General features: G+C 37.5%; 1 protein-coding gene across 13 annotated transcripts in view; it reads left to right on the forward strand.

The window, feature by feature from the left end:
* Window positions 1-27,371, forward strand: part of Fam172a (family with sequence similarity 172, member A) — a 457,564-nt gene that overhangs the window by 8,776 nt on the left and 421,417 nt on the right. For 2 of the 13 annotated variants that reach the window (XM_030247391.1, NM_138312.1), the window contains exon 2: window positions 25,311-25,434. The exons of the other annotated variants lie outside the window; for them this stretch is intronic. In XM_030247391.1, coding sequence (XP_030103251.1) covers window positions 25,329-25,434 — 106 coding nt within the window. In that variant the 5' untranslated portion in view covers window positions 25,311-25,328. The remainder of the gene's footprint in view (window positions 1-25,310; window positions 25,435-27,371) is intronic. 13 annotated transcript variants of the gene reach the window in all.

Genomic DNA, 27,371 nt, shown 5'->3' on the forward strand with positions numbered 1-27,371 from the left:
AAGAAAGACCTAATGATTCTTTGAATTTCCTCAGTGTTTGTTGCTATGTCTCCCTTTTCACTTCTGCTTTTGTTTATTTGGATACTGTCTCTTTCTTTTGGTTAGTTTGGCTATGGGTTTGTCTATATTACTGATTTTTTTCAAAGAACCAGTTTGTGGTTTCATTGATTCTTTGTATTCTTTTGTTTCTAACTGATTGATTTTAACCCCAACTTTGATTATTTTCCGCCTTCTGCTATTTTTGGTGTGCTTGCTTCTTCTTTTTCTTTCTTTCTTTTTTTTTTTCTAGAGCATTCAAGTGTACTTTTAAATTGCTGGTATTGAGAACTCTCTAATTTCTTTATGGAGGCACTTAGTGCTATGAAATTTCCCCTTAACGCTGCTTTCATTGTTTCCCATAAATTTGGGTATGTTATGCTTTCATTTTCATTGAATTCTAGAAAGTCTTTTATTCCTTCCCTGACAGAGATCATGGAGTAGAGAGTTGTCAATTTCCATGAGACTTTCTGATTTTTCTGTTGTTGTTGAAGTTTAGTTTTAATCCATGATGGTCTGATAAGATTCAAGGTGTTATTTCAGTTTTTCTGTGTCTGTTGAGTCTTGTTTTCTGACTGACTGTGTGGTCAATTTTGGAGAAGGATCCATGAAGTGGTGAGAAAAAAAGTATATTCTTTTGTGTTTAGGTGAAATATTCTATAGATGTCTGTTAGGTCCATTTCATTCATAATGTATGTTGTTTTATTATTTCTCTGTTAGTTTTTGACTGGATGACCTGTCAATTGGTCAGAGTGGGATGTTGAAATCTCCCATTATTATGTTGTTTTCAATGTGCAATTTAAGCTTCAGCAATGTTTCTTTTATAAATGTAGATGCCCTTGTTGTTTAGGGCATAGATAATCAGAATTGAGACATCATCTCGGTAAATCTTTTTCTTTGATGAGTATGAAGTATTCTTCCCGTCTCTTTGATTAATTTTGGTTGATTTTTAAATTTTATTTTATTCTTATTTTTATTTTATTATATATATTATATATTTTGTATACATTCATACATTATATATTTATATTATTGTATTATTCATATTGTATTATCTAATATATAATTTTATTAGATGTTAGGATGACTTGCTTCTTGAGTCTGTTTGCTTGGAAAAATTTTTCCCCCTTTTATTCTGCGACTAATATTTATATTTATTGCTGAGGTGTGTTTCTTGTATGCAGCAGATTAATGGATTCTGTTTTCACACCCGTTTTGTTAGCCAATTGTTTTTTCCTGTTATTTTGATGGTGGTGGTGGTGGTGGTGGTGGTGGAGGAGAGAGAGAGAGAGAGAGAGAGAGAGAGAGAGAGAGAGAGAAATATCCCTCCTCCCCTTTTTTTTCTGGCATGAAATTGTTTCCTGTGTTTTCTTGGATATAGTTATCCTTTGGATTGAAGTTTTCCCTCAAGTATTTTTTGCATGGATGAATTTGTGGATTAATAGTTATTGTTTGAATTTGCATTTGTCTTGAAATGCCTTGTTTTCTCCATCTATGGTGTTTGAGAGTTTTGCTGGGTATAGTGGTTTAGGTTGGCATTTGTGATTTTTTTTTTTAGTCCAGGCCCTTCCAGCTTTTAGAGTCTATGTTGAGAAGTTGGGTGTATTTTTGATAGGTCTACCTCAGCATTTTATCTGTCCTTTTTCCCTTGCTCCTTTTAATATTTTTTCTTTGTTTTGTAGACTTGTGTTTTGATTATTGTGTGGTGAGAGGATTTTCTTTTCTAGTCAAGTCTACTTGGTGTTCTATAAGCTTCTTGTATGTTTATAGGTATCTCTTTCTTTAGATTGGAAAAGGTTTCTTCTACAGTTTGCTTGAAAATTGATTCTGGCCCTTGGAGCTGGAATTCTTCATCTTCTATTACTGTTATTCTTAGGATAGGTCTTTTTATGGTGTCCCAGATTTCCTGGGTGTTTTGTGCCAGGAATGTTTTAGATTTAATATTTTCTTTGACTGGTGTATCATTTTTTTCTATTGCAACTTCTATGCCTGAGATTCTCTCTTCCATCTCCTGTATCCATCCTGTTGGTGATGGTCATGTCTGCTATTCGCGTTCTCTTCTCTAGGCTTTCCATCTCCAGGATTCCCTCAGTTTGTGTTTTCTTTATTGCTTCAATTTCTACTTTCAGGTCCTGTATATTTTATTTAATTCCTCCACCTGCTTAATTGTATTTTCCTGTAAATCTTTAAAGGATTTGTTTTTTCCTCTTTAAAGACCTCTACCTGTTTGATTGTATTTTCTTGTATTTCTTTAAGGGATGTATTCATTTCCTCTTTAACAGCCTCTATCATCTCTATAAGACTGGATTTAAGGTCATTTTCTTGTGCTTTGGTTGTGTTATCCAGGGCTTGCTATAGTAGGATAGTTGTACATTGAAGGTCCCATTTTGCCCTGGCTTTTGTTGATTGTGTTTTGAGGGCCTTTAGCCATCTGGATGGCTTTGGTCCCATGATGTCCCTGAATGGTTCAGGCCCAGCAGGTCTGATTGGGATGATTTTTCTTAAGTGGTAATATTTAGAAATTTGTGTGGATTAAAAGGATGAGATCAGTCAGATTGAAGAGCTTCAGATAGAAAAGAAAGGAGATCTATCATGCAAGGATTGGTTGAACAGGGTTATGGCTTGTCTCAAAAGAGAAGAACAGGGCAGGCTTATGACCTGAGCCCCAGAGCTCATGGTGGAAGGTGAGTATTGATTCCCCTGAATTATCTTCTGACCACCATGTTTGATCCAGAATATGTGTTCCTATGCACACACATTTGTATACATTTATATATGCACAGAGAGACTGATAAATAATAATACGTCTAGCATACTAGGTTCAGATAAAGCTTAAGACATAGAGGAGCTGAAGTTGAGGGACCAAACCATGAAAACAGAAAGGTGACTGTTTTTCCTGTCAGTAAAGGTAGACACCCTTAGTCATAAAGTGGTCTGCACGCCACACTTGAGGATCTCATGTGCTAGGTTGGACATCTACAGTCATGACAGGACTTTGTTAAAATAGTTTACATTTTAACAAAGTCTTGTATAGGATGTGATAGCAAGTATAAAGTCTTTATGATTTAACTTGGCTTTTAAGAAAAAAAGGATTGCTTATTTAAGAAACTCAGAAAGGATCATTTAAAAAATACTGAATAGATACTTGATTACCTCTATGCCAGTTGACATTGGGGGAAATTTGTAGTGAGAGATGAAGTTGAAGTAGGAGATAAGAGCCATGGACTTTGTAGTGCATGTGTGCAAATGGTGTGGGAAATGAACAGTCATGCGGATTGATCAGGAACTTCCATTAGCTTCTGAGGTCAATGAAGTACTGAGCTTCTGAGCATGTTATCTAGCTTTCTATATTAGCAATCAAATTACAATTGCAATCAAATTGTCATTCAAATTACAAAGAGAAAATGATTATTTTGGGGCTGGAGAAATGGCTCAGTGGTTAAGAGCAGTGACTGCTCTTCCAAAGGTCCTGAGTTCAAATCCCAGTAACCACATGGTGGCTCACAACCATCCGTAATGAGATCTGATACCCTCTTCTGGAGTGTCTGAAGACAGCTACAGTGTACTTACATATAATAAATAAATAAATCTTTAAAAAAAGATTATTTTGGTCCATAACTTGAGTTTTTCAGCCATACTTGATTGATCTGATTGCCTTCTGTGGCAAGGCAGCAGCATACCAAGGTGGGGAGCATAGCCTTGTTTTCCATGTTGTTTTCCCTCCCTGCCTCCCTCCCTCCCTCTCCTTTCCCCTCCCCCTCCCCACCCCATTCCCTCCCATACTTCCTTCTTTTCTTGTCAGGGATCAGTTATTAGCCAGAGCTGTCCTGGAACATGCTATGTAGCCTTGACTAGGAGCTCAGGAGAATGAATATATTTTTACTGTGAGGCAAGGTTTCCTGTAGCGCAGCCTACCCTTAATCTGAACTCACTGTGTAGCTGAGGATGAGTTTAACATCTGATCCTCCTGCTCCTACCCCTTGGTTTTATGCTGGCCATACCCAGAGTTTCTTGACTATCAGGCAAGCACTCTACCAACTGAACTATTCCAGTCCCTACCATTGGATTTAAAAAAAAATTTAATTTATTCTTCTTTCATATTTTACACTCTGACCATAGTTTCCCCTCCTTCCTCTCAGTTCTACCTCCCACCTCTCCTCTCTTCAACTTCCACTTCTCTGTTTCTCTTCAGAAAATGGCAGGCCTCTCAGGGATATCAACCTGGACAAAGTAACCCAGGAGAACGAAAAGGGTCCTACCATTAGGTTTCCCACAAGGACACTCCTACCATTGTATTTGTAAAGTATATAACTTATTGGCTCTCATAGGTTCACTGATGCAGAGGAACTATTTTTTTTAAGGGCAAATTGTACCTCATGTCTCACCCATATCTGATTTAGATGTTTTTAGCTATATCTTTGGACATTACATTTTAACATTGATTGTGAAATAAGGTAAGACTTTTGGGTGTATTAGAATCACATTATTGTGTTTTGTGATTTGGGTGATAAGGATGTGATTTGAGGAAGCCACAGACAGAATTGTGTGAATTCAGTTTTCTCCTCCCACCCAGTCCATATGTGGAACTTCCAATCCCAAATAGCATATTTGCAAAAGGTTAACTGAGAGAATAGGAGTGGGACCCTGATTTTACAGGGTTAGTGTCATTGTGAAGAGACTCCAGAGTCTTTTTCAGCAAGAATGTAATTGTTTGCAAGGAAAATAGCCTTCAGCATAGACTCAATCTTGTTGGACATTCTAATACTTTGGAAATTCACTGTCGTTAAAACACTGTGGGTTTTGCTATATCAGTCTAAGCATAATAAAGTACTAATGAATGGGTAGTCTTGTGTGCTTGTGCATGTGCATGCATGTGTGTGTGTGCTCAGGCATGCATGTGTATGTGTGTTTTGTGCATGTGCCTGTGTGTTTGTTATATGTGCGTGTGTGTGTGTGTGCCTCTGTGTGTGATTAGATTTCATGTGGTCTAAAAGTATCATCTGAAATTATTCAAACACGTGAAACAAGAAATAGAGGAGGAAGGGTTCAGTGAGGACTTGTAGATTATATCATGTAAAGTGGCTGAGTAAGAAACAAAGGTAACGGAAAAGGAACGAAGATCCAGCAATACTATATCTGTGCAGCGCACTAGGAACTAAGTCCAGAGCAATTTTTTTTTCTACACTTGAAAATAATTTAATTGAACATGTTTATATTACAGTAAGATATATCACACATTTAAAGAACTATGCTGTTTAGAATATTTTACTTTTATATTTTATAGTTTTAATTTTATTTTTGCTTCTGTATTGGGTGAGTGTCTGTGCGAGGATATGCTGCATGTGAAGAGTCCAACTAGAAGAGGATGTTGGATTCCAATGGAACTGGAGTGACAGGCAGCTCTAAGTACCTGGCATAGGTGCTGGAAACCCAACTCAGGTTTTCAGGCAGAGAAGCAAATGCTATTCATCATTGAGCTGTCTAGCTTTAGAATAGCCTTAAAATATAGATTTACCTTTTACCTGATGTATAAAGTTATATTTATGCTTAGTATTTTAGGAGGTAAGTAATATTAAGGAGCTAAGTAATATTAGAGCTACTAATACGATTCATACCAATATGGACCTTTTACTCCAGGATCAGAACATGCTGAAAACCTATTTACTACTCTTATAGGGCTATTGAATAGTCTTTTAAATAGATGGGTGATTTATTAAGTCAGTGTGTACTGATGTGTTTCTTGGTAGTTTTGATCAGAGTATTATTTAGATCTAGGAATTCATTCTTTTGAGACTGTGAATGATAGCAATAGTTAAAATTTTATGTGCATGAGTAATACTTCAAGAACTAAAAAAACTGGGTATTTCAGTGTTATCATTGAAAATAAACTGTTTAAAACAAGTTTATTTATTCTGAATATTTTTCTTAACAAGAAACTTGTATAATTATTTTTATGAAAACAAGCATATGTGTTTGTGTTTTTTAAGTGTTTTAATTAAAAACTCAAGTTTTCTTCCTCCCATTTTCATTCTGTTTCTTCTAAATTCTAAAAGGAATAAAGATTTTCAACTAGCTTAACTCATTATTGAAAAATACCAAATTTTACACCAATGTTTTATTGTTTGTTTTGAAATCGAAAGTATGTTAAAGACACCACTCATGTTTCAGCAAATCTACAGGAAGCTCCTTTCTCACGTGGAATATAAATTACTGCTGAATTGGAAAATCACTAGGCAATCCAGTGCTGACGAGAACTAAGGAGTCTGGAAGCCTAAGCGGCATTCACTAGTTTATTAAGGATTTAAATATATGTTGCCTATTGCTGTGTAATAAATTACCTCCAAATTTAGCAGCTTAAAGCAAAATCCTTTATCATCTCAAACAGCTTCACAGTGTCAGAGATTTAGGAGCCTTTTATCTGGGATGCTCTGAGATTAAGATGTCAGCCGGGGCTACTTTTGTCTGTAATTTGGCTCTGTAGGATCTACTCCAAGCTCTTGGCAGGAAGCCTCCTTTAAAAATGTAGAGCTCTTGATAGGACTGATCATAACATGACTGTTCCAAACCTCGTCAACTGAGAAAGAGAAGACAGGAAGAAGTTGGGGGGAGAGAGGGAGAGAGAGAGGGAGAGGGAGAAAGGAGGAAGAAGAGGAGGAAGAGGAAGAAGAGGAGGAAGAGGAAGAAGAGGAAGAAGAGGAAGAAGAGGAGGAAGGGGAGGAGGATGAGGGAGAAGAGGAGGAGGAATGCTCCAAATAAACACCACAATCCTTTGTAACATATATCAAAGATGAGATGACCACCAAGAGCAGCAGCAGCAGTGGAGTACAGGCATCTGGAGCCTAGAGGACGACGCCTGTGCTACAAAGGGCATGGCTGGAGAAGTGACCCAAGGCCCTTGGAGGAGCCCAGAAGATCGTGAGTTGGATCCCAGACATTGGACGGTTGGAGATTGACTTTTGCTTTTGATTGTGACTGTGCTCTGATATTTTCCCTCTTGAAGGAAGAAACTGTTTTAGTGGAGCCCACAGTTAAGAGACTTTTAATTGTAAAAAGACTTTGAATTTTAAAAGAGATGTATATTATAAAGAGATTGAAATTTTAAGAATATGTAAAGACTGTGGGACTTTTAAAGTTATTTAGATCTACCGTATTGGTTACCAAAGCCAGCTCTTATATGGTGTTGTGTTGGGAGCCGCGCCCACATTCGCCGTTACAAGATGGCGCTGACAGCTGTGTTCTAAGTGGTAAACAAATAATCTGCGCATGTGCCGAGGGTGGTTCTTCACTCCATGTGCTCTGCCTTCCTCGTGACGTCAACTCGGCCGATGGGCTGCAGCCAATCAGGGAGTGACACGTCCTAGGCGAAGGAAAATTCTCCTTAATAGGGACGGGGTTTCGTTTTCTCTCTCTCTTGCTTCTTGCACTCTGACTCCTGAAGATGTAAGCAATAAAGTTTTGCCGCAGAAGATTCTGGTCTGTGGTGTTCTTCCTGGCCGGTCGTGAGAACGCGTCTAATAACAGTGTTGGAGGTTATGACTCTTTGGAGTTAGTTAGGTCTCACTGGGGAACATTTTGGAGATTACCGTATCCCTGATCATCCATGTCCTTCCTGTATACACATATGATTCTTCCATCACCTCTATAGTCTCATGAAATAAGTCAAATCCTGGTATGAATGAGGCCAGTTGGAATTAGTTCCTTAAGTACAACTTTCTGATTATAATTCTTTTTCACTTGTTTTTCTGTATTTCTAATTGGTAATATGCAAAGTTCAGTCAACACATTGTAAGAGGAGTTTAATGCTGCCCAAAGTTCCTCCAAGAAATGAGAGGCATAGATCCCCATGCATGGTTACAAGACAAATACTAGGTTTTGGTCTCCAGGCAGATGCAGGCGTAAAGTTTTAAGAACCACATCTGTTATTGGGTAGCCTCTGGCAAGACAAGGCAGGACAGTCTAAACTGCTAAGGAGTGTTAAGTCTGAATAATTCTGGTGGGCTTTGGAATATAGGAGTGATCTATAGGTAACAATATATCCTGTGTGAGTGAGTGAATGTGTGTGTGAGTGAGTGAATGTGTGTGTGTGTCTGTCTGTCTGTCTGTAAGAGACTAGGCATTTGTAGGTAAGTAGCTTCTTACTCTGTGTCATGTTAATATTTTGGAGGGTCCAAAGTTCTTTTCATGAAATTATATTTTCTCTTTTAAGTATCAAATATCTGGTGAATTCTATTAAGAGAAATTGCTTTAGATAGAAGTTACATGTGAGCAATTTATAGAAATAAATCATCTGCATGTTGGGCTCTTGCTAAGAACCATGAACTTAAAAGTTCTAGAAGTAACGTTGTAGATGCATCTGGTGTATGTGCTTGTGTGTTTTCATGTTTATTGTGTGTGGGCCCATACCTGTGTGCAGGTACATGAGCATGTGGAAGTAAGAGGCAGCACACTGTCTTACTTGAACCCAGAGCTCACTGGTACAGCTAGTTTAGCTAGCCAGCCTTGCTCCAACAATGCCCTGCCTCTACAACTTGAGTACTGGGATTAGAGGCAGGCTGCCAGCCTGACTAGAACTTTCATGGGTGCTTGGGAACCCACCTCTGGTCCTTTTGTGTGCATGGCAAGTGCCTTGCCTACTGAGCCATCTCCCTAACTCTTGGGCCTTGCTTTTGAAGGATGACTCCCATTCTAGAGTGCTTTGTACATGTGTATCACTTATTGATGTCCACACATTTGGGGTTATATTTTAGTACATGTATTTGGAAGGACTTATCTTACGTCCTTTTGTTTGACTAGTATTATAAGATACACCTTTGTTGTTATTGCTACAATTTTTTATTTAGTTTAAAAATATGCATGACTCACTGATAAGTGGGTATTAGCCCAGAAACTCAGAATACCCAAGATACAATTTGCAAAACGCATGAAACCCAAGAAGAAAGAAGACCAAAGTGTGGATACTTCATCCCTCCTTAGAATGGGGAACAAAATACCCATGGAAGGAGTTACAGAGACAAAGTTTGGAGCTGAGACGAAAGGATGGACCATCCAGAGACTGCCCCACCCGGGGATCCATCCCATAATCAGCCACCAAATGTAGACACTATTACATATGCCAGCAAGATTTTGCTGACATGACCCTGATATAGCTGTCTCTTGTGAGGGTATGCCAATGCCTGGCAAATACAGAAGTGGATGCTCACAGTCATCTATTGGATGGAACACAGGGCCCCCAATGGAGGAGCTAGAGAAAGTACCAAAGGAGCTGAAGGGGTTTGCAACCCTATAGGTTGAACAACAATATGAACTAACCAGTACCCCCAGAGCTCATGTCTCTAGCTGCATATGTAGCAGAAGATGGCCTGCATATGTAGCAGAAGTTGGCCATCATTGGAAAAAGAGGCCCCTTGGTCTTGCAAACTTTATATGCCTCAGTACAGGGGACTGCCAGGGCCAAGAAGTGGGAGTGGGTGGATAGGGGAGCAGGGTGGTGGTGGGGGGGTATAGGGGACTTTCGGGATAGCATTTGAAATGTAAATGAAGAAAATATCTAATAAAAATTGAAAAAAAAAAGAAAAAATATGCATGTATGTAAGTATATCATGTGTTAGTGTGGATGCATGTTTGCCTCAGTATACTTGCAGTTTGTATGGAGGTCAGAAGGCAACTTTCAGAAATGTGTTCTTGCTTTTCATGTTTTTATTGTTGGTTTGGTTTTCTAAGACAGTGTTTGACTGTGTAGCTTTGAATATTCTGGAACTCTGTAGGCCAGGCTAGCCTCAAACTCAGAGATCAGCCTGCCTCTGCCTCTGAGTGGTGGGGTTAAAGGCGTGCCTACTACATACTCTAGGCCAATTGGTTCTGGTCCTGGGCAGTTTTCCTGTCTTGATCTACATAATGGTAAGACGTGGCTGATGGAAGCTATCACATCTAACAAAACGTTTTAGAGTTATATTATTAGCCTCATCTTTGGGTCATATGTTTTTGGTAATATCTAAGATTTCATTTCCTCAAAAGTTATTTATTAAATTTAGCTCAGTTTCTTTCATGGAGAAAATTTTAGTACATTTTATTTTGTAAATTGTTTTAGGTCCACAGCACATCGAGGTGGAAAATATAGAGAGCTCTTGCCTCTCTAGCCTCCCTGCGCATGTACAATGTCCCCTTTGTCAGCACTCTTTGTCTCACCCACCTAGGCATAAAATCCCCTATTAAGAGAGCTGCTTGAACCAAATGGTAATTTGTCACAATCAGTGTATCTTCAGTGGCCATACCATCACCATGTCTGTAGTTTACACTGCTGTATACTCTCATTGCATTCTTAGGTTATCATTTACTTAATGGGTAATAGCCCTTTCTAAGTGAATACATATCATACATCATTCTGTTTGGGTTATCTCACTCAGGATGATTTTTCTAATTCTATTCATTTGTCTACAAATTTTATGATGTTACTTTTTTAAATAGCTGAGTAATTTCTGTTGTGTAAATGTACCACATTTTATTCATCCATTCTTCTGTTGAGGGTCATCTAGGTTGTTCCCAGGTTATGGATATTATGAATAAAGCCACATTGAACATAGTTGAGCAAGTGTCCTTATAGTAGGATGGAATGTCCTTTGGGTATATAGTCAAGAAGTATAGCTGGGTCTTGAGGTAGAGTGACTTCATAGTTTCTGAGGAACTGACATACTGATTTCCATAGTGGCTATATGAGTTTGCATTCACACCAGCAAGGGGGAGTGCTCCCCTTGCTCTATATCCGCAGTAGCATAAGCTGTCATTTTGCTACTGATCTTAGCCATTCTGACAAACGTAAGATGGAATCTCGAAGTAATTTTGATTTTCATTCCCGATGGTTAGGCATGTTGAACGTTTAAGTGTTTCTCAGCTATTTGACATTTCTCTATTAAGAATTCTTTGTTTAGATTTGTATCCTTTTTTTTTTTTTGGTGTATTTTATGTCTGCTTTCTTGAGTTCTTTATGTATTTTAGATATTAGTCCTATTGGATATGGAGTTGGTAAAAATCTTTTCCCATTCTGAAGGCTGCTATTTTTTCTGGTTGACAGTGTCCTTTACCTACAGAGGTTTTCAGTTTCATGAGGTCACATTTATTAATTGTTGATCTTAGCACCTGCACTATCAGTTTCTGTTCAGGAAGTCTTCTCCTGTGTCAATGCATTCAATGCTATTTCCCACTTTCTCTTCTACCAGGTTCATTGTGTTCAGTTTTATGTTGAAGTCTTTGATCCACTTGGACTTGAGTTTTGTGCAGGGTGATAAATATGGATCTATTCGTAACCTTCCTCTTGTAGACATCCAATTTGTTGAAGATGCTGTCTTTTTTCCAGTGTGTATTTATGAATTATTTATAAAAAAATCAGGTATGCGTGTCTAAGTTTTCAGTTTGATTCTCTTGATCAATGTGTCTGTTTTTATGCCAAGACTGTGCAGTTTTTATTATTATAGCTCTGTAGTACAACTTGAAATCAGGGATGATAGGACATCCAGCAGTACTTTTATTGTACAGGATGGTTTTAGCTCTCCTGGGTGTTTTGTTTTTCCATATGAAATTTAGAATTGTCCTTTCACGTTTTGTAAAGAATAGTATTGGATTTTTGCTGGGGATTGTGTTGAATCTGTAGACCCCTTTTGGTAGGATATCTGCTTTTACTGTGTTAATCCTAACTCATGGGCGTGGACGATCTTTCTATTTTTGGACATCTTCTTCAATTTCTTTCTTCAAAGACTTGAAGTTTTTGTCATGCAGGTTTTTCATTTGCTTATCCCAAGATATTTTATATTATTTGAGTCTGTAGTGAAAGGTGTTGTTTCCCTGATTTCATTCTCCGTTCATTTGTCATTTGTATATAGGAGGGTACTGATTTTTTTTTCTTTTCTTTTCAGCTACTCTTGTATCTAGTTACTTTGCTCACAGTGTTTAGCAGCTGTAAGAATTTTCTGATATAATTTCAGGGTCACTTATACATACCATCATATTATCTTCAAATAATGATACTTTTAAAAAAATTTTTTTTCTTCTCCAGTTTGTATCCCCTTAATCTAATTCAGTTGTCTTATTGCTCTAGCTAAGACTTCAAGTACTGTATTGACTAGGTATGGAGAGAGTAGACAACCTTGTCTTGTTCCTGTTTTAGTGGGGTCACTTTGAGTTTTTTTCCATTTAATTTTATGTTGGCTATAGGCTTGCTATAAATTGTTTTTATTTTAGGATGTTTTTCATGAAGGGGTGTTGGATTTTGTCAGAGTCCTTTTCTGCATCTAATGAGATGATCATTTTTTTCTTTCAGTTTGTGTAGTAGACTACATTTACTGATTTTCATATGTTGAACCATCTGTGCATCCCTGGGATACAGCCTACTTGATTAACTTGATCATGGTGGCTGATCTTTTTGATGTGTTCTTGGATTTCATTTGCAAGTATTTTTATTGAGTATTTTTGCATGTATGTTCATAAGGGAAATTGGCCTGTAATAATCTTTCTTTGTAGGGTCTTCCTGTGGTTTAGATAACAGGGTATATGTGGCATCATAAAAAGAATCAGGCAGTCTTCTTTCCATTAATATTTTGGGGAATAATTTTAGGAGTATTGACATTAATTCTTCTTTGAATATCTGGTAGAATTTGCCACTAAAATCATCTGGCCTGGGCTTGTTTTTGTTTGGAGTCTTTTAATCACTGCTTTTATTTCACTAAGTGTTATAAGCCTATTCAATGTGTTTATATAATCTTGATTTAACTTTGGTAAGTGGTACCTATATAGAAAGTTTCTTCTAGATTTTCCAATTTGTTCAGTAGCAGGTTTTAAAAAAGTATATCCTTAAGATTTTGTAGATTTCCTTAGTATCTGTTATTTCTTAGAATCTTTTTCTCTGCTAAGAAGAAGAGGTGCTGAGAAGAAGATATATTTTTTTGTGTTTGAGTGAAATGTTCTGTAAATATGTTAGGCCCATTTGTTTAATAACATCTGTTACCTCCAGTTTTTTCCTGTTGAGTTTTTGTCTGTATGACCTGCCCATTGGTGAGAGTGATATATTGAAATCCCTCACTATCCATGTTTGAAGATCAGTAAATGATTTAAGATATACTAGTATTTGTTTTACAAATGTGGGCACCCTTGTGTTTGGGAGGCATAGATATTATGAACTGAAATGTCATCTTGGTAGATATTTCCTTTGAAAAGTATGTAGTTTTCTTCCCTATGTCTTGTGATTGGTTTTTGCTTGAAGTCTATTTTGATATTAAAATGGCTATACCAGTCTTTTTATTAGGTCCATTTGTTTGGAATACGTTTTTCTAACCTGTCATTCTGAGCTAATAACTATCCTTGATGCTGAGATGTGTTTCTTTGATATGGTAGAGGGATGGATTATGTTTTCCCATCTATATGTTTTTTTTTTTAATTTATATTTTTACTGGAAAATTGAGACCATTGATCTTGAAAGATATCAATTACCAATGATTATTGATTCCTGTTGTTTGTTGTTGTTGTTGTTGTTGTTGTTGGTGCTGGTGGTGGTAGTGGTATACTGTGTATTTCCCCTTTTTTGAATTTGCTGGAGTGAGATGATATTTTCTGTGTTTTCATGTACATATTTATCCTTTTTAGGTTAGAGTTTTCCATCTAGCACCTTCTGTAGGTCGAGATTTGCTTAAATTTGGCTTTATCATGGAATCTTATTTTCTCTATTTATGGAATTGAAATTTTTGCTGGCTTTAGTAATCTGGGCTGGTTCCTATGGTTTCTTAGTACCCGAAGCACATTTCTCCAGGTCCTTCTGGCTTTTAAAGTCTCAATTGTTTAGGTCTGTGTTGACTCTGAAGATGGCTTTTAATATTGCAGTCATTGCATAATAGCAACCCTGGTGATCCACAGCATGTGAAGACTTTCTGTTTTCTAGTGTCTTCTCTTTTGTGAGTCTTTAAATATTTCATTATAGAGTTGTTTTACCTATTTGCTCATATTCTATTACAGTAATTGTTGTGAATGGGAGTTTTCTCCCCAAATATTTTCGGAGGGAGTGTCCAGTATTGGTAATGACCAGGTTGTGAAATATGACCCTGCATCATGCTACTGTGCTGAAAGTGTTTGTTAGAACTATGAGTTTCTGATAGTCTTTAGTATCTTTTAACTATAATTTGATAGCTTCCTTTCCTATTGGTATTCCTTTTGTTTATTTCTCTTTTTCTCACCTTAGTGCCCTACCTAATACTTTAAGCACTGTATTGAAAAGTCTAGAAAATATTGTCTGAGGTCTAGAGCAAAATTAATGCATAAGATTCCTAATGAACAAAGTGTATAGCCTATTAATATCAAGATCAAGATCTAGAACTCTATACTAAGACCAAGACTGGTGCGTATTCTTTGTCAGTACAAGTGGCTATATAATTTTATTACTGGCATTTTATGGGCCAAAGAAGGGCAGTTGAGTCTACATGTGATTTTCAGTGTTTGGAGGTGTAACTCTCATAAGGAGAAAGTGGTATTGTCAGCATTTGTCAGTTCAACAAATAGAAATTAGTTTAATAAAATGCCATGTTCACATAAAGCACTGATTACAATGTTTGCTTATTTTAGTTTCATTCTGATATCAAGTTTTCCCTCTAGCAGCTCTCTTCCAGAATTTCCCCCTTTCATTTTGTATAAAAAAACAAGCAAAGTTACTTTTAATTTTTCTCAGGATAAAAGCCGATTTTCATATCATGTCTGTTGATAGACTTTCTGGTGGTTTTCCATGGAAATGGTCTCTTGTGAGTAGATTACCCATCCTTTAACAGCCAGCAGAACACATTACTCTATACCATTCATTCACCAGTTGCTGAGAACTGTTCCTGATCCCAGGCATTTGTGTATTTTCAAAGGTAGACTTTGTTTATTTTATGTATGTAAACATGATAGAAGAATACAATCAAAGAAAAACAGAACCATAGATGAAAGTTAATATTTCTAGAAGTATATATATTTTTAAAATGCTTTATTATAAGCTTTTAATTTTAATTAAAATTTTAAGAAATACTTAAACTTTTTTTTTTTTTACTAGCTACTAGAAACTTCTGAGGTAATACATTTTTGTAGAAAGTATCTCTATTTCTGTTCAGGTAATGAATCTGTTGCATTTCAGTAATAATAATTTAGTCATATATGGCTACTATGAAGTTTTCTTAATATTTGAATTCTTTTTAACTTTGTGTACTAGAGGTATCTCCAGCAGGATCCTCAGATTTCTGACTAAATAAATTATACTGGACTTGCAATATTATTCTTAAGCAAAAAAACACTCAAAAGAGTAAGTAAATGATGCTATTATTTCTATGTTAGTGTTTTTCTATACAGAAATATATTGTTATGTTAGGCATATAGCTCAGTGATATTGTGTTTATATAGTATGTTTGAGGACCTGGTTCATTTCCCAGTAATATATACACACACTCATGTACACGTGCACGCATGCGCGAGCACACACACACACACACACACACACACACAAACACACACACACACACACACACACACAAAATCTTTCTATCTACCTATCTATCTATCCATCTGCATACACATAATGTTATATGTAATCATAATCATTGTGTGTTGCTATGTAGGAATTATATTCCAATAAACAAATCACTTTTCATATGTAATGTTTATGCATAAAAATATAATTAGCCTTTATATATTTGCTATCTGTGTTGGATAGTCTTATGTCAACTTGATACAGTCTAGACTCATCTGGAGGAGAGAATCCCAATAAGAAAATGCCTATATAGAAGCAGGGGGAGGGGGAATGGGATAGGGAGTTTCCAGTGGGGGTAGCGGGACTGGGAAAGGGGATAACATTTGAAATGTAAATAAAGAAACTATCCAATTAAAAAAAAAAAGATCTGGCTGTAGGCAGGCTTGTAAGACATTTTTAAAATTAGTGACTGGTGGGACAGGGCCCAATCCATTGTGGGTGGTGTTATCCCTGGAGCTGGTAGTCCTGGATTCTGTAAGAAAGCAGAATGAGCTAGCCATGAAGAGCAAGCCAGTAAGCAGCATGACCTCTGCATGGAGGTCTCCTGCCTTCAGATCTCTGCCCTATTTGAGTTCTTATTCTGATTTCCTTCAGTGATGAACAGTGACATGGAATTAGAAGTCAAATTAACCTATTCCTCCTTAACTTTTTTTTTTTTTTTGTCATGGTGTTTTGCTTCTGCAATAGAAACCCTAAGGAAGATACTACTTTATTCCATACTCAAAATATTGTTAATAATCTGTAGTACTTATGTGCTCTGCCTAATTTTTTAAAAGATAGAAATATTTCCTTCACCCAGGGGCCCATCTCATAATCAGCCACCAAACGCAGACACTATTGCATATGCCAGCAAGATTTTGCTGAAAGGACCCTGATATAGCTGTCTCCTATGAGGCTGTGCCAGTGCCTGGCAAATACAGAAGTGGATGCTCACAGTCATCTATAGGATGGAACACAGGGCCCCCAATGGAGGAGCTAGAGAAAGTTCCAAAGGAGCTGAAGGAGTCTGCAACCCTATAGGTTGAACAACAATATGAACTAACCAGTACCCCCAGAGCTCATGTCTCAACTCCTTGATTCTCTTGCCCTTAGTCTTTTTTGCCCCTCTACCACGATGCTCCCTAAGCTTTTGTTGTGGGAGGTTTTGTAGACTGTCCATTGGGAATTAAGACTGTGCTCTACACTCTGAAACTCTGCATTTTGATCTCTTAGGATTTTTTTTTTATTTGTCAAAGACAAGGCTTTCTAGAAACAGATGTGAAGAAAGAATGTGGGGCAGAAAATGTGTATTAATTATCATAATTGGGATTAAGGTTCTATTATTGCTGTTTAGTTCTTATTAAACATACATTAGGCCCCTAGAATGCTAGTATTTGTGAAAGAAAGGAGGATTTTGGTTTGAGATAAGAGTTTAATTTGCACGGAGAACTGATAAAACTTCTGCCAAGTTCTGGAACAAATGTTGTTCATTAGAGTTGCCTAAGAGCAAAATGGCTTGGCTTTCTTATTGGCATCAATTTAGTCACCAAATGAGGGGCAAGGCCTGATGTTGAGTGAGGTTGTGCCCTGCACCGAGGTCAACTCTATGAGGTAAGTGACTTGGATGGCTATACACTTGGAATCTGTGCAGCAGATTCCCCTTAAAACACAATTTGATAATTTATTTAGTGATTGCTGTGTTCATAACATGGTTTATAATGTAAGTTGAAGATCAAATTCATCAAGTTTAGCCGTGAACATACTTATGGGGTTAAAATATGTGATATAGACCCTTTGGCTGTCAGTAATGCTATTTAATGGGATTGCCAGTTTACAATCTGAGGATTTTTTATGACTTTAATTTAGACTGAAGTTATATGTTTATGTTATTATTTGTACTTTATTGTTTATACCTGACATATTGATACGTATATTAGACCCATGTCAAAGTGACATATTTGGGTTTTCCACAATGTTGAAGATGGTATACTCCCTCTGAGATTTACTTTGTACTTATCCATAGCTCTCCATTTGTGTGAAAAATGTGAAAAATTGCTACCAAATTGTTTTAGGTGAGACTTCAAAATTGAGAATCGTCTTAGCTTTTGTTTACTTTTTAAACTTAAGATTTAGCATTTTTATGTTGAAATCTGTAGTTTTCTATTTTTGTTGAGTTTTCCTCCTTTGGTAGATAAATTGTATACAGTACCAGGCTACTTCTAATTTTGTGACCTATGATAAAGATACTACCAAGAAATATTATTTTCTTTTAAAATCATTTTTGTTTGATATTTCTAAACTTGTAGCTTTTTTTTCTAATTTGTCAAATCATTGTGAGGTGCCGAGTGACTTAGTGCACCGAAGAAAATGAGTTATAGTTGAATGAAACTTTAGGTAATTACCTTCAACTTCCTCAAACTCTGAATTTTAGTATATCCTAGTGATAGAAATGAGTGTATTAACCTCTATAAAGGATTTTGAAACTTTTGGTGAAGTACCTAAGCTTATAAGATTGGTAGAATAGACCACAGGCACATATTACAAGAGTTAGAATACCAACTACTGTTTAATATCTAGAATTCTTTTGTCTGGTTAGTTTAATTCCTAATGTCAAGAATTTCTGATATCTATGTCTTCTGATACCTCAACTTTGTCTGCCTGCCATTTGCAACGCTAATGGGTATAAGAGGATCACAGATAATGGTGCCCTGTGATCATTTTGTGAATCTTTGGCCAAAACTGTAAATAAAGGTTAAATAATAGAGGTCCTTACGTAGCTACACATATTAATAATATGATTGTTTTTGTCAGGAGTTACTTAGGGAAAAGTGATGGTCAATTGAAGAATTGCTCTATTGGATTTGCCTTTGGTCATGTCTGTGGGGGTATTTTAGTGATTAATGATTGATGTAAGAGGGCCTCTACCCCACTGGGAAGTACTACCTCTGGGCAGGTGGATGTAGGTTGTATAAAAATGCAAGCCACCTCTTCCACAGGGTTCTCTGTGCTGCTATGGGAGGAATTTGATGGAGATTCCTTCGGGGCCTGAGTATTCTAAGATCTTTCACTCTCTTCATATTGTCTGGCAGTGGAACTCAGTATTAGTTCCTATCTGCTGCAGGAGGGCTTCCCTGATGATGGTCAAGCAAGACACTTAGCTATGAGTATAGAAGAATGTCATTAAGAGTCATTTAATTGCTATAATCTTTTAGCAGGAAAGTATTTGGTTTCACTCTAGATCTCTGGGGTATCTAGTCTCAGGTTTGTGATCACCTAAACAGTATCAGGTATGGATTTCATCTCATTGGAATGGGCCTTCTGTCAAATCAGATATTGGTAGGTTGTTCCCACAAGCTTTGTATCCCCATTGCACTAGCGTATCTCACAGGCAGTACAGCATTGTAGATCAAGGGTTTTTAGTTGTGTTGGTGCATATATTTCTCCTTTGCTAGCATGCAGAGTACTTTCAAGTACCAAGAACACTAGCCTATAAATCTAGGTAGGCCCCAACTTGACTTCTGCATGTTTAATGAGTTGTATAGATGCTGGATTCAGTAATATTGTCTTGCTCTTACATTGTGGAGAGCACCCTATAACCAGAAGGATGGAGGACACCAAGGAAACAAGGCCTTCTAAACACAGCAGGTCTGACACATTATATGAACTCACAGAGACTGGGGTAGCATGCACAGGACCAGATGGGGTGGAGAGAAGTGGACACAAGCCACATCCCTAGCCTGGAAGCAGTCTTGAAATGATAACCATTTGCAAATGAAACTGTAGTTTCCTCCAAGGGAGTTTCACTGGAGAAACAAGCCAGTCTTAAGGGTAGGCTGCATGCCCAGCAGTAAATGGCCACCAGAAAATCAACTCAACAGCTCCCTTGGATGCTTTTTGTTTCATAATGTCATGTCAGGGCTTTTCTTTTTTCTCTCTCTCTTTCTTTCTTTCTTTCTTTCTTTCTTTCTTTCTTTCTTTCTTTCTTTCTTTCTTTCTTTCTTTCTTTCTTTTTCAGCTGTGAGCACATCTATCTTATTTTATTTGTACTGGAAAGGAATTGCAGAGACAGTGGTTGCGAGATAGACCTGAGTGCACTGTAAACTCTATGATTCTCTTGAAGCTGTCAGGGTGACATCAGCATCTTATTTCTACTGCAGAGGACTCCATAGTGGTCCTTAGCCAAGTGCCAGAGATAAGTACCAAGAGTATTGACTCAGTACTGAGGGTGCTGGAGCTAAGTACTTGGGGTGCTGGTTTCTTGGTATGTAGGGTACTATGCTCAGAGGACTCCACAGTGGTCCTTAGCCAAGTGCCAGAGATAAGTACCAAGAGTATTGACTCAGTACTGAGGGTGCTGGAGCTAAGTACTTGGGGTGCTGGTTTCTTGGTATGTAGGGTACTATGCTCTATGTCCTTTTCCTCTCCTGTATATGTTACCCTTCTTGTTGGCTTCCCTCTGGTGGAACCTCTCCATGGTGGCTCTGTCCTGGTGGCCTCCCTCCTATCCTCTATCCTCTCTCCATCCAGGACCCATCACTGGGACTTGTGTGTGCTGCTCTCTCATTTTTATATTTTATTTTTCAATTATTTCTTTTTCTTTCTCTTTGCCCTACACATCCATTGCATATATATTATGCCTTCCAGTTTTATATTTTTTATGGGGTTCTTGTGTGTGCTAAAAAGTGGATGTCTGATTCTACATATGGTTCTTCTACCTGTTTTGGGGCTCCTTTTCTTCTACTTATTTGTCTTGTACTATTCTGTTGTGTTTGTTTTTGTTTTATCATATTTTATTAATTATATTTTGTTCCCCTACTAACTTGTTTATTTTCTAATGATAGGTAAAAGGGGGTGGATCTAGATAAGAGAGGAAGTGGGGAGGAATTGGGAGGAATGGAAGAAGGGAAGTGATAATCAGAATATATTATATGAGGAAAATATGTTTCCAATAATAATAATAATAACAACAACAACAATAATAATAATGGTAGCAGTATGCAGCATTCCTCCATGGTCTTTGCTTCACTTTCTACTTCTAGGCTCCTGCCATGAGTTCTTGACCTGACTTTCCTTGGTGCTGATTGGACTTGAAAGATGAAATAAACCCTTTCTATCCTAATTCAGTTTTGGTCAGTATTTTATCACAATAACAAGAAGTTAACTAATACAAAGATTTGATAGGATTATAAAATAAATGCATTTATTTTGTTTGTATTTTATCATGACTATTTTTCATTATAATCTTAGAAAGTCAGGTCAGCACAGCAGCTTCTTGGGGTGCTTTATTTTTTGTTCATGGTGTGCATGTAAGTGATACATATTACCTTCGCATTTGCACAGTGGATCACTTTTAGTATCCTAGAGTTCTGAGTACAAGTTGCTGGGCACCCCATTATTTCTGATTTTCTTTTTCAAATATAGTCTTAATATGTACCTCAGTTGGCCTTGATCTAGTGGTCCTCCTCTGTCAGCTTCCCACGTTCTAGGACTACACACATGTCACCCCACTGAGCACCAGTGTTTTGGATGTACATAATGCACATACCTATACTCAGGCACACCCACACATAAAATAAGTAAGTACATATATATATAGTTTTAAAATGTGAATCTTAAATGTAACCTTCACATCAAAATATTCATTATTAATACAGATATAATAAAATTCTTATATACATTGTTCAGTTTATGAATCAGATAATTTGGGGATAATGAAAAGTGACTTAATGGCTATACTGGATAATTTGATGTAAGTTTGACACAAGCTAGAGTCATCTGAGAGGAGGGAACCCAATCAAGAAATGTCTTTATTAGATCTGACTGGAGGAAAGCCTGTAAGGCATTTTCTTAATTAGTGATTGATGTGGCGGATATGTCTAAGTTATTATTCTGTTGCTGTGAAGAGACATTATGGCCAAGGCAAAAAAAAAGAAAGCATTTAATTAGGGGCTTGCTTATAGTTTTAGAGGATTAGTGCATGATCATCATGGCAGGAAGCAAATAGGCATGGTACTGAAGTAGTTAATCTGCAGGGAGAAAGGAAAAGAGAGGGAGAGGACCAAAGGAAGATGGGGAGAGAGAGAGAGGGAACACCTGGCCTGGGATTTTTGAAGCCTCCAGTCATATACCTTTCCCAACAAGTCTATACTTCCTAATCCTTCCCCAACAGTTTCACTCATTGGATATCAAACATTCAAACATTTGAGGTCATGGGTTATTCCCATTGATACCAGCACAGAGGACCCAGTCCATTGAGATTGAGGCCACTCCCAGGCTGGTGGTTCTGGGTTCTATAAGAAAGCAGACTGGGCAAACCACGAGGAATGGACCATTAAGCAGCACCTTTCCATGGCCCCTGAATTAGCACCTGCTTCTGGATGCCTGCCCTGTCTTCCTTTGATGATGAAAAATGACTGATATGGACTCATAAATAAAGTAAGCCCTTTCTCTCCAACTTGCTTTGGTCATGCTGGCTCACCATAGCATGCAACCCTAACAAAGATAGTGGTTTATATTAGAAGACATTCTGCATTGCCAGAGAAATGCATAATGTGCAGGCTGTAAGAAACTCTGTAGGTAGCCAAAAATACTTATAAAGGTGTTAGGAGAGGGCACTCTAGGATCTCTCATTAACAACGTTTGTCTTTAATTTCTCCTATGGATTTGTGTTTAATAAGTGATTGATGGTGACACTTGTACATAGACTTGGGGGATTTGTCTGATCTTATTAATTCCTGAATATGATAATATCCCTTGCAAGTATTGCTTTGATATAATAATAACTGTCAGTCTAAACCTACAGTGTTCTGTTATGATCACTTTTAGTTTGATTCTACCTAGTAAGTAAGCCCTAGGAAGGCAATGACTGTATCTGGCTTATTCACCATTGCAGCATGTTGTCTAGCCTATTGATTAGGATGTTTCTTCAAGGAATACTTCCACATTTTATTTTTACTTAATTTATATAACTTAAGAGTTACCCATTCACAGGAAAAAAATAGCTATTTTCATACTAAGTGAAATAATATAGCCTAGTTTGGAGGCTTTAGAATAGGATCTATTGACTCCATTGCTTTGAAACTTCTGGCAAGACTGAGAGCATCATGGTGGAGAGTATAAGGTTACTCACCTCATGGAGGCCTAGAAGCAAAGACAGAGATAGTAATAATCTAGGGTGCTAATATATTTTCAAGTTCACACCCCAAGTGATCGAACTCCCTTCCACTGCTACCCCCAAAGGCTCTTCTATCTTTTACTAATGCTCCCAATTGCAGCTGAACCCTTAATATTAATGCGTTATCTTTAAGGGACCCTTCAGATGTAAACTGTAAACCAGAGTGTACCAGCTTGCAATCCCACCAGCAATGGAGGAGTGTTTCTCTTTCTCCACATCCTTGACAGCATCTGCTGTCACCTGAGCTTTTGATCTTAGCCATTCTGACTGGTGTGAGGTGGAATCTCAGGGTTGTTTTGATTTGCATTTCCCTGATGACTAAGGATGTTGAGCATTTCTTTATGTGCTTCTCAGCCATTCTATATTCCTCTGTTGAGAATTCTTTGTTTAGCTCTGTACCCCACTTTTTAATAGGGTTATTTGGTTTTCTGGAGTCTAACTTCTTGAGTTCTTTGTATATATTGGATATTAGCCCTCTGTTGGATGTAAGGTTAGTAAAAATTTTTTTCCCAATCTGTTGGTTGCAGTTTTGTCCTATTGACAGTGTGTAAGATGTCATTTGATTGTAGTTATAAATCCTTTTAGGAGATTAAATTACATTGGGTGCTACTGATACTGTTAGTTATAGGAATAAGTGACTGTCTTAGTTAGGGTTTTACTGCTGTAAACAGACACCATGACCAAGGCAACATTTAATTGGTGATGACTTACTGGTTCAGATTTTTAGTCCATTATCATCAAGGCAGGAGCGTGATATTGTGCAGGCAGGCACGATTCAGGAGGAGCTGAAGGCTGCTAGGAGAAGACTAAACGCGGGTATTTAAAAAGCCTCTACACACAGTGACACACCTCTTCCAACAAGGCCACACCTCTAATAGTGCCACTCCCTGGGCCAAACATATACAAACCATCACACTGGCTATAAACATCTATGGTGCTTAATTTTCAACAACTCCTATTTGAGGTAGTAGCCAAATTTTAAATGGGAAAAGTGAAGGTTTTGGATATTAAGTGGCCTGTTTATGGCCACAGAGCTCTTATTAATTGGGAAGATAGCCTCATTTATAATAGTTAAAAAGTATAAGCTACTATATATATGGAACAGTTAATTATAGAGCAGGCACTGTACTAAGTGTTCCATATTTAATTTCACTATAAGAGAAGCATGATTGTCATTTCCATTGTACAAACATGGAAAGCGACACAGGCTCCTGTGACATTTGTGGAGGAACTAGTCTCCATTCTCTTACATCGCCTATAGTAGAGTTGAGATGTGAGCACTACTGGTTATGACCTTTGCAGCATTCACAAGTTTGAAATATTTCATTTCATAATTAGGCCTTAAAATTGTTTACCTACTCCCTGAGTAGGCATGTCATAAAGTATTTCTGCTTTATTATTGGTGTGCTCTTCCCTGAAGACTGTTTCTCCCACTCTGCTTAGTTGGCTGTAGTTCTTTGTGTCCACTTGAGGCCACATAGCTTTTTTGTCCACTTTTGTATGTCTATGACAACATCAAATATGCTTTAGAATGGGAACTGAAATTTGCATATGAGTAACACATCAGTTGTGTTTCTGAGTCATAAGATATTCAATTTTGCTTTATTAGTGTTACCAGTGTAGGTTTTCCTTCTTGCTGTTCACTCTTAGTTTTTGACATGGAGTCTTGCTTTGCAGTTCAGGCTGGCCTCAAACCTGTAATTCAACATTCTCAGTGTAATTGTTAAAATTATGGGCATGCACTACCATGCCTGGCTTTGATGTATATTATTTTATGTATGGCCCAAGTTTAAGTATTTCCATAGTACATGCTACAGCTTTTTTTTTTTTTTCAAACTTTGGGATAGGTTGTTTTCATTATTGCTCATGGTCAGCTTATAAAAGGCCAACTATAGTTTTAATGCCTTTGGTCAGAGTAGAGCAAAATCATAATTTTATAGTGTACAATTTATTGAAGTGCCATTTATAGACCATAGCTTTCAGACAGTGAAGAAAGCATAGTTTTTTTTAAAGCTTCTAATTGTTTTCCATAAAGTTATATTTTTAATTAAACTTTAGGCCATTTGCAGTTACTTTTATATTTATGTATTTTCCCCTTAATAATAACTCTCTGCATGTTAGAGGAGAACACTGACCTTCTAATTGGCGTGTGCTTACAGTTTATTTCAACTTCCACACTTTCAAAATTATCTGACGATTTAAAATATGAGATGATCATAACTGAGGAAAAAGGATCATGTGGCCCAGGCTAGCCTGGGCTACATTGACAAAGTGTACACACATGTAAATAACCATTGGTTGATAAGGAGCTAAGTGCAGTTGATCAATCTTCCAGGTTATCTAAAGATTTAAGATTTAGTGTTGATGTCTATTCTATAACAACAACAGAAACTTGTAAGCTCTTAACTGAATCAGATGACAAATACTGTCCTTTGAAACAAGAAATAGTAACTTTTATGGTGTGGGTCTCCACAAGATAGAGTCGCAAGTCAAGGTAGGAAGTTCCCCTCCTCCCGTGGGAATTAGGAAGCGTTCATAGAATAAGTAGGATTTGGGTAGAGCTTAATTTATTGCTTTCATTCATTCTAGACTGTCTTCTGAAGATCGATGTCTATTTCCTTGAGCTCTTTAATTTTCTTGCCAATTTGGATAAACATGGCACAAATGCAGCAGGGAGGTTCAAATGAAACAGAACAGACTGCAGCATTGAAAGGTACACACTTACATTACTTATTCAGGAAACTTTCACTGTGCATAGTGAGAGTTTAGGAATATTTAGATACTCTTTGTTCACTTCAGTTGTCAAATAAGGATGTTAGTACCTAAGCTATTTGCAAGTATTTATATTGCCTATAGCAACCATTACAGTGGCTGAAATGAATCATAAACTCAAGAGTTACAGATGAAAGACTTCTTAGTGTTCTTTCTGGTCAAGGTCATCACTTAATGGTAAAACAAACACTTGTAAGACTTTTAAATAAAGATCCATATCTTTACTGTATTATGTTGAGTTGGGTGTTGTATAATCTGGCTTTTATCTTATGCTATTATGTTAACTGGAACTTGGGGATACTTTGTGTAAGCCCCTCCAATTAATACCTCAGAAGCAATTTGCCTTAGATAATGTTGGGAAATTCTGAGTTCTAGACTTTTTGTGTGTTTCGGTTCTGGTATTTAATATAATTTTATCTGTAGAGGACATAAACTAGCATTTAACTGGATAATAAAAAAATGAATCAATAATTTGTACTTCTTCTATTATACTTAAAATTTGAAATGTCTACCACAGTCTGCCTTGCTGTTATAAAGGCTTTGGAGCCTTAGGAAGCAGTGGTCTAGTGGAAGGGGTCTTAAAGGGCTGCAAGGCACTTCTGGCTCTGGTGTGTTCTTTTACCAAATTTGTCTGCTATATAATCGCCTACTCTCACTGTGGACTGAGCCATTCCATACCTCTGTGCCTTCGCCACTGTGATGGGCTGAAATCCCCTACAGTTGTGAGCCAAAGCATTAAATTTTGCAGAGGTTGTTTTTATCTGGCATTTTGGTCATAGGAAGTACAGCTACCTAGGCCTATCTTTTACTAAGACAATGTTAGGCACATATGGAGTGAAACAGCAAGTTTTCTTTTTTTTTTTTTTTTCCCATTTTTTATTAGGTATTTCGCTCATTTACATTTGCAATGCTATACTAAAAGTCCCCCATAGCCACCCACCCCCTCTCCCCTACCCACCCACTCCCCTTTTATGGCCCTGGCGTTCCCCTGTACTGGGGCATATAAAGTTTGCGTGTCCAATGGGCCTCTCTTTCCAGTGATGGCCGACTAGGCCATCTTTTGATGCATATGCAGCTAGAGTCAAGAGCTCCGGGGTACTGGTTAGTTCATAATGTTGTTCCACCTATAGGGTTGCAGATCCCTTTAGCTTCTTTGGTACTTTCTCAAGCTCCTTCATTGGGGGCCATGTGATCCATCCAATAGCCGACTGTGAGCATCCACTTCTATATTTGCTAGGCCCAGGCATACTCTGACAAGAGACAGCTATATCAGGGTCCTTTCAGCATAATCTTGCTAGTGTATGCAATGGTGTCAGCATTTGGAAGCTGATTATGGGATGGATCCCCGGATATGGTAGTGTCTACATGGTCCATCCTTTTATCTCAGCTCCAAACTTTGTCTCTGTAACTCCTTCCAAGGGTGTTTTGTTCCCACTTCTAAGGAGGGGCATAGTGTTCACACTTCAGTCTTCATTTTTCTTGAGTTTCATGTGTTTAGGAAATTGTATCTTATATCTTGGGTATCTTAGGTTTTGGGCTAATATCCACTTATCAGTGAGTACATATTGTGTGAGTTCCTTTGTGAATGTGTTACCTCACTCAGGATGATGCCCTCCAGGTCCATCCATTTGGCTAGGAATTTCATAAATTCATTCTTTTTAATAGCTGAGTAGTACTCCATTGTGTAGATGTACCACATTTTCTGTATCCATTCCTCTGTTGAGGGGCATCTGGGTTCCTTCCAGCTTCTGGCTATTATAAATAAGGCTGCTATGAACATAGTGGAGCATGTGTCCTTCTTACCAGTTGGGGCATCTTCTGGATATATGCCCAGGAGAGGTATTGCTGGATCCTCCGGTAGTACAATATCCAGTTTTC

Source organism: Mus musculus, chromosome 13 (assembly GCF_000001635.26).
Source record: "Mus musculus strain C57BL/6J chromosome 13, GRCm38.p6 C57BL/6J".
NCBI lineage: Eukaryota > Metazoa > Chordata > Mammalia > Rodentia > Muridae > Mus > Mus musculus.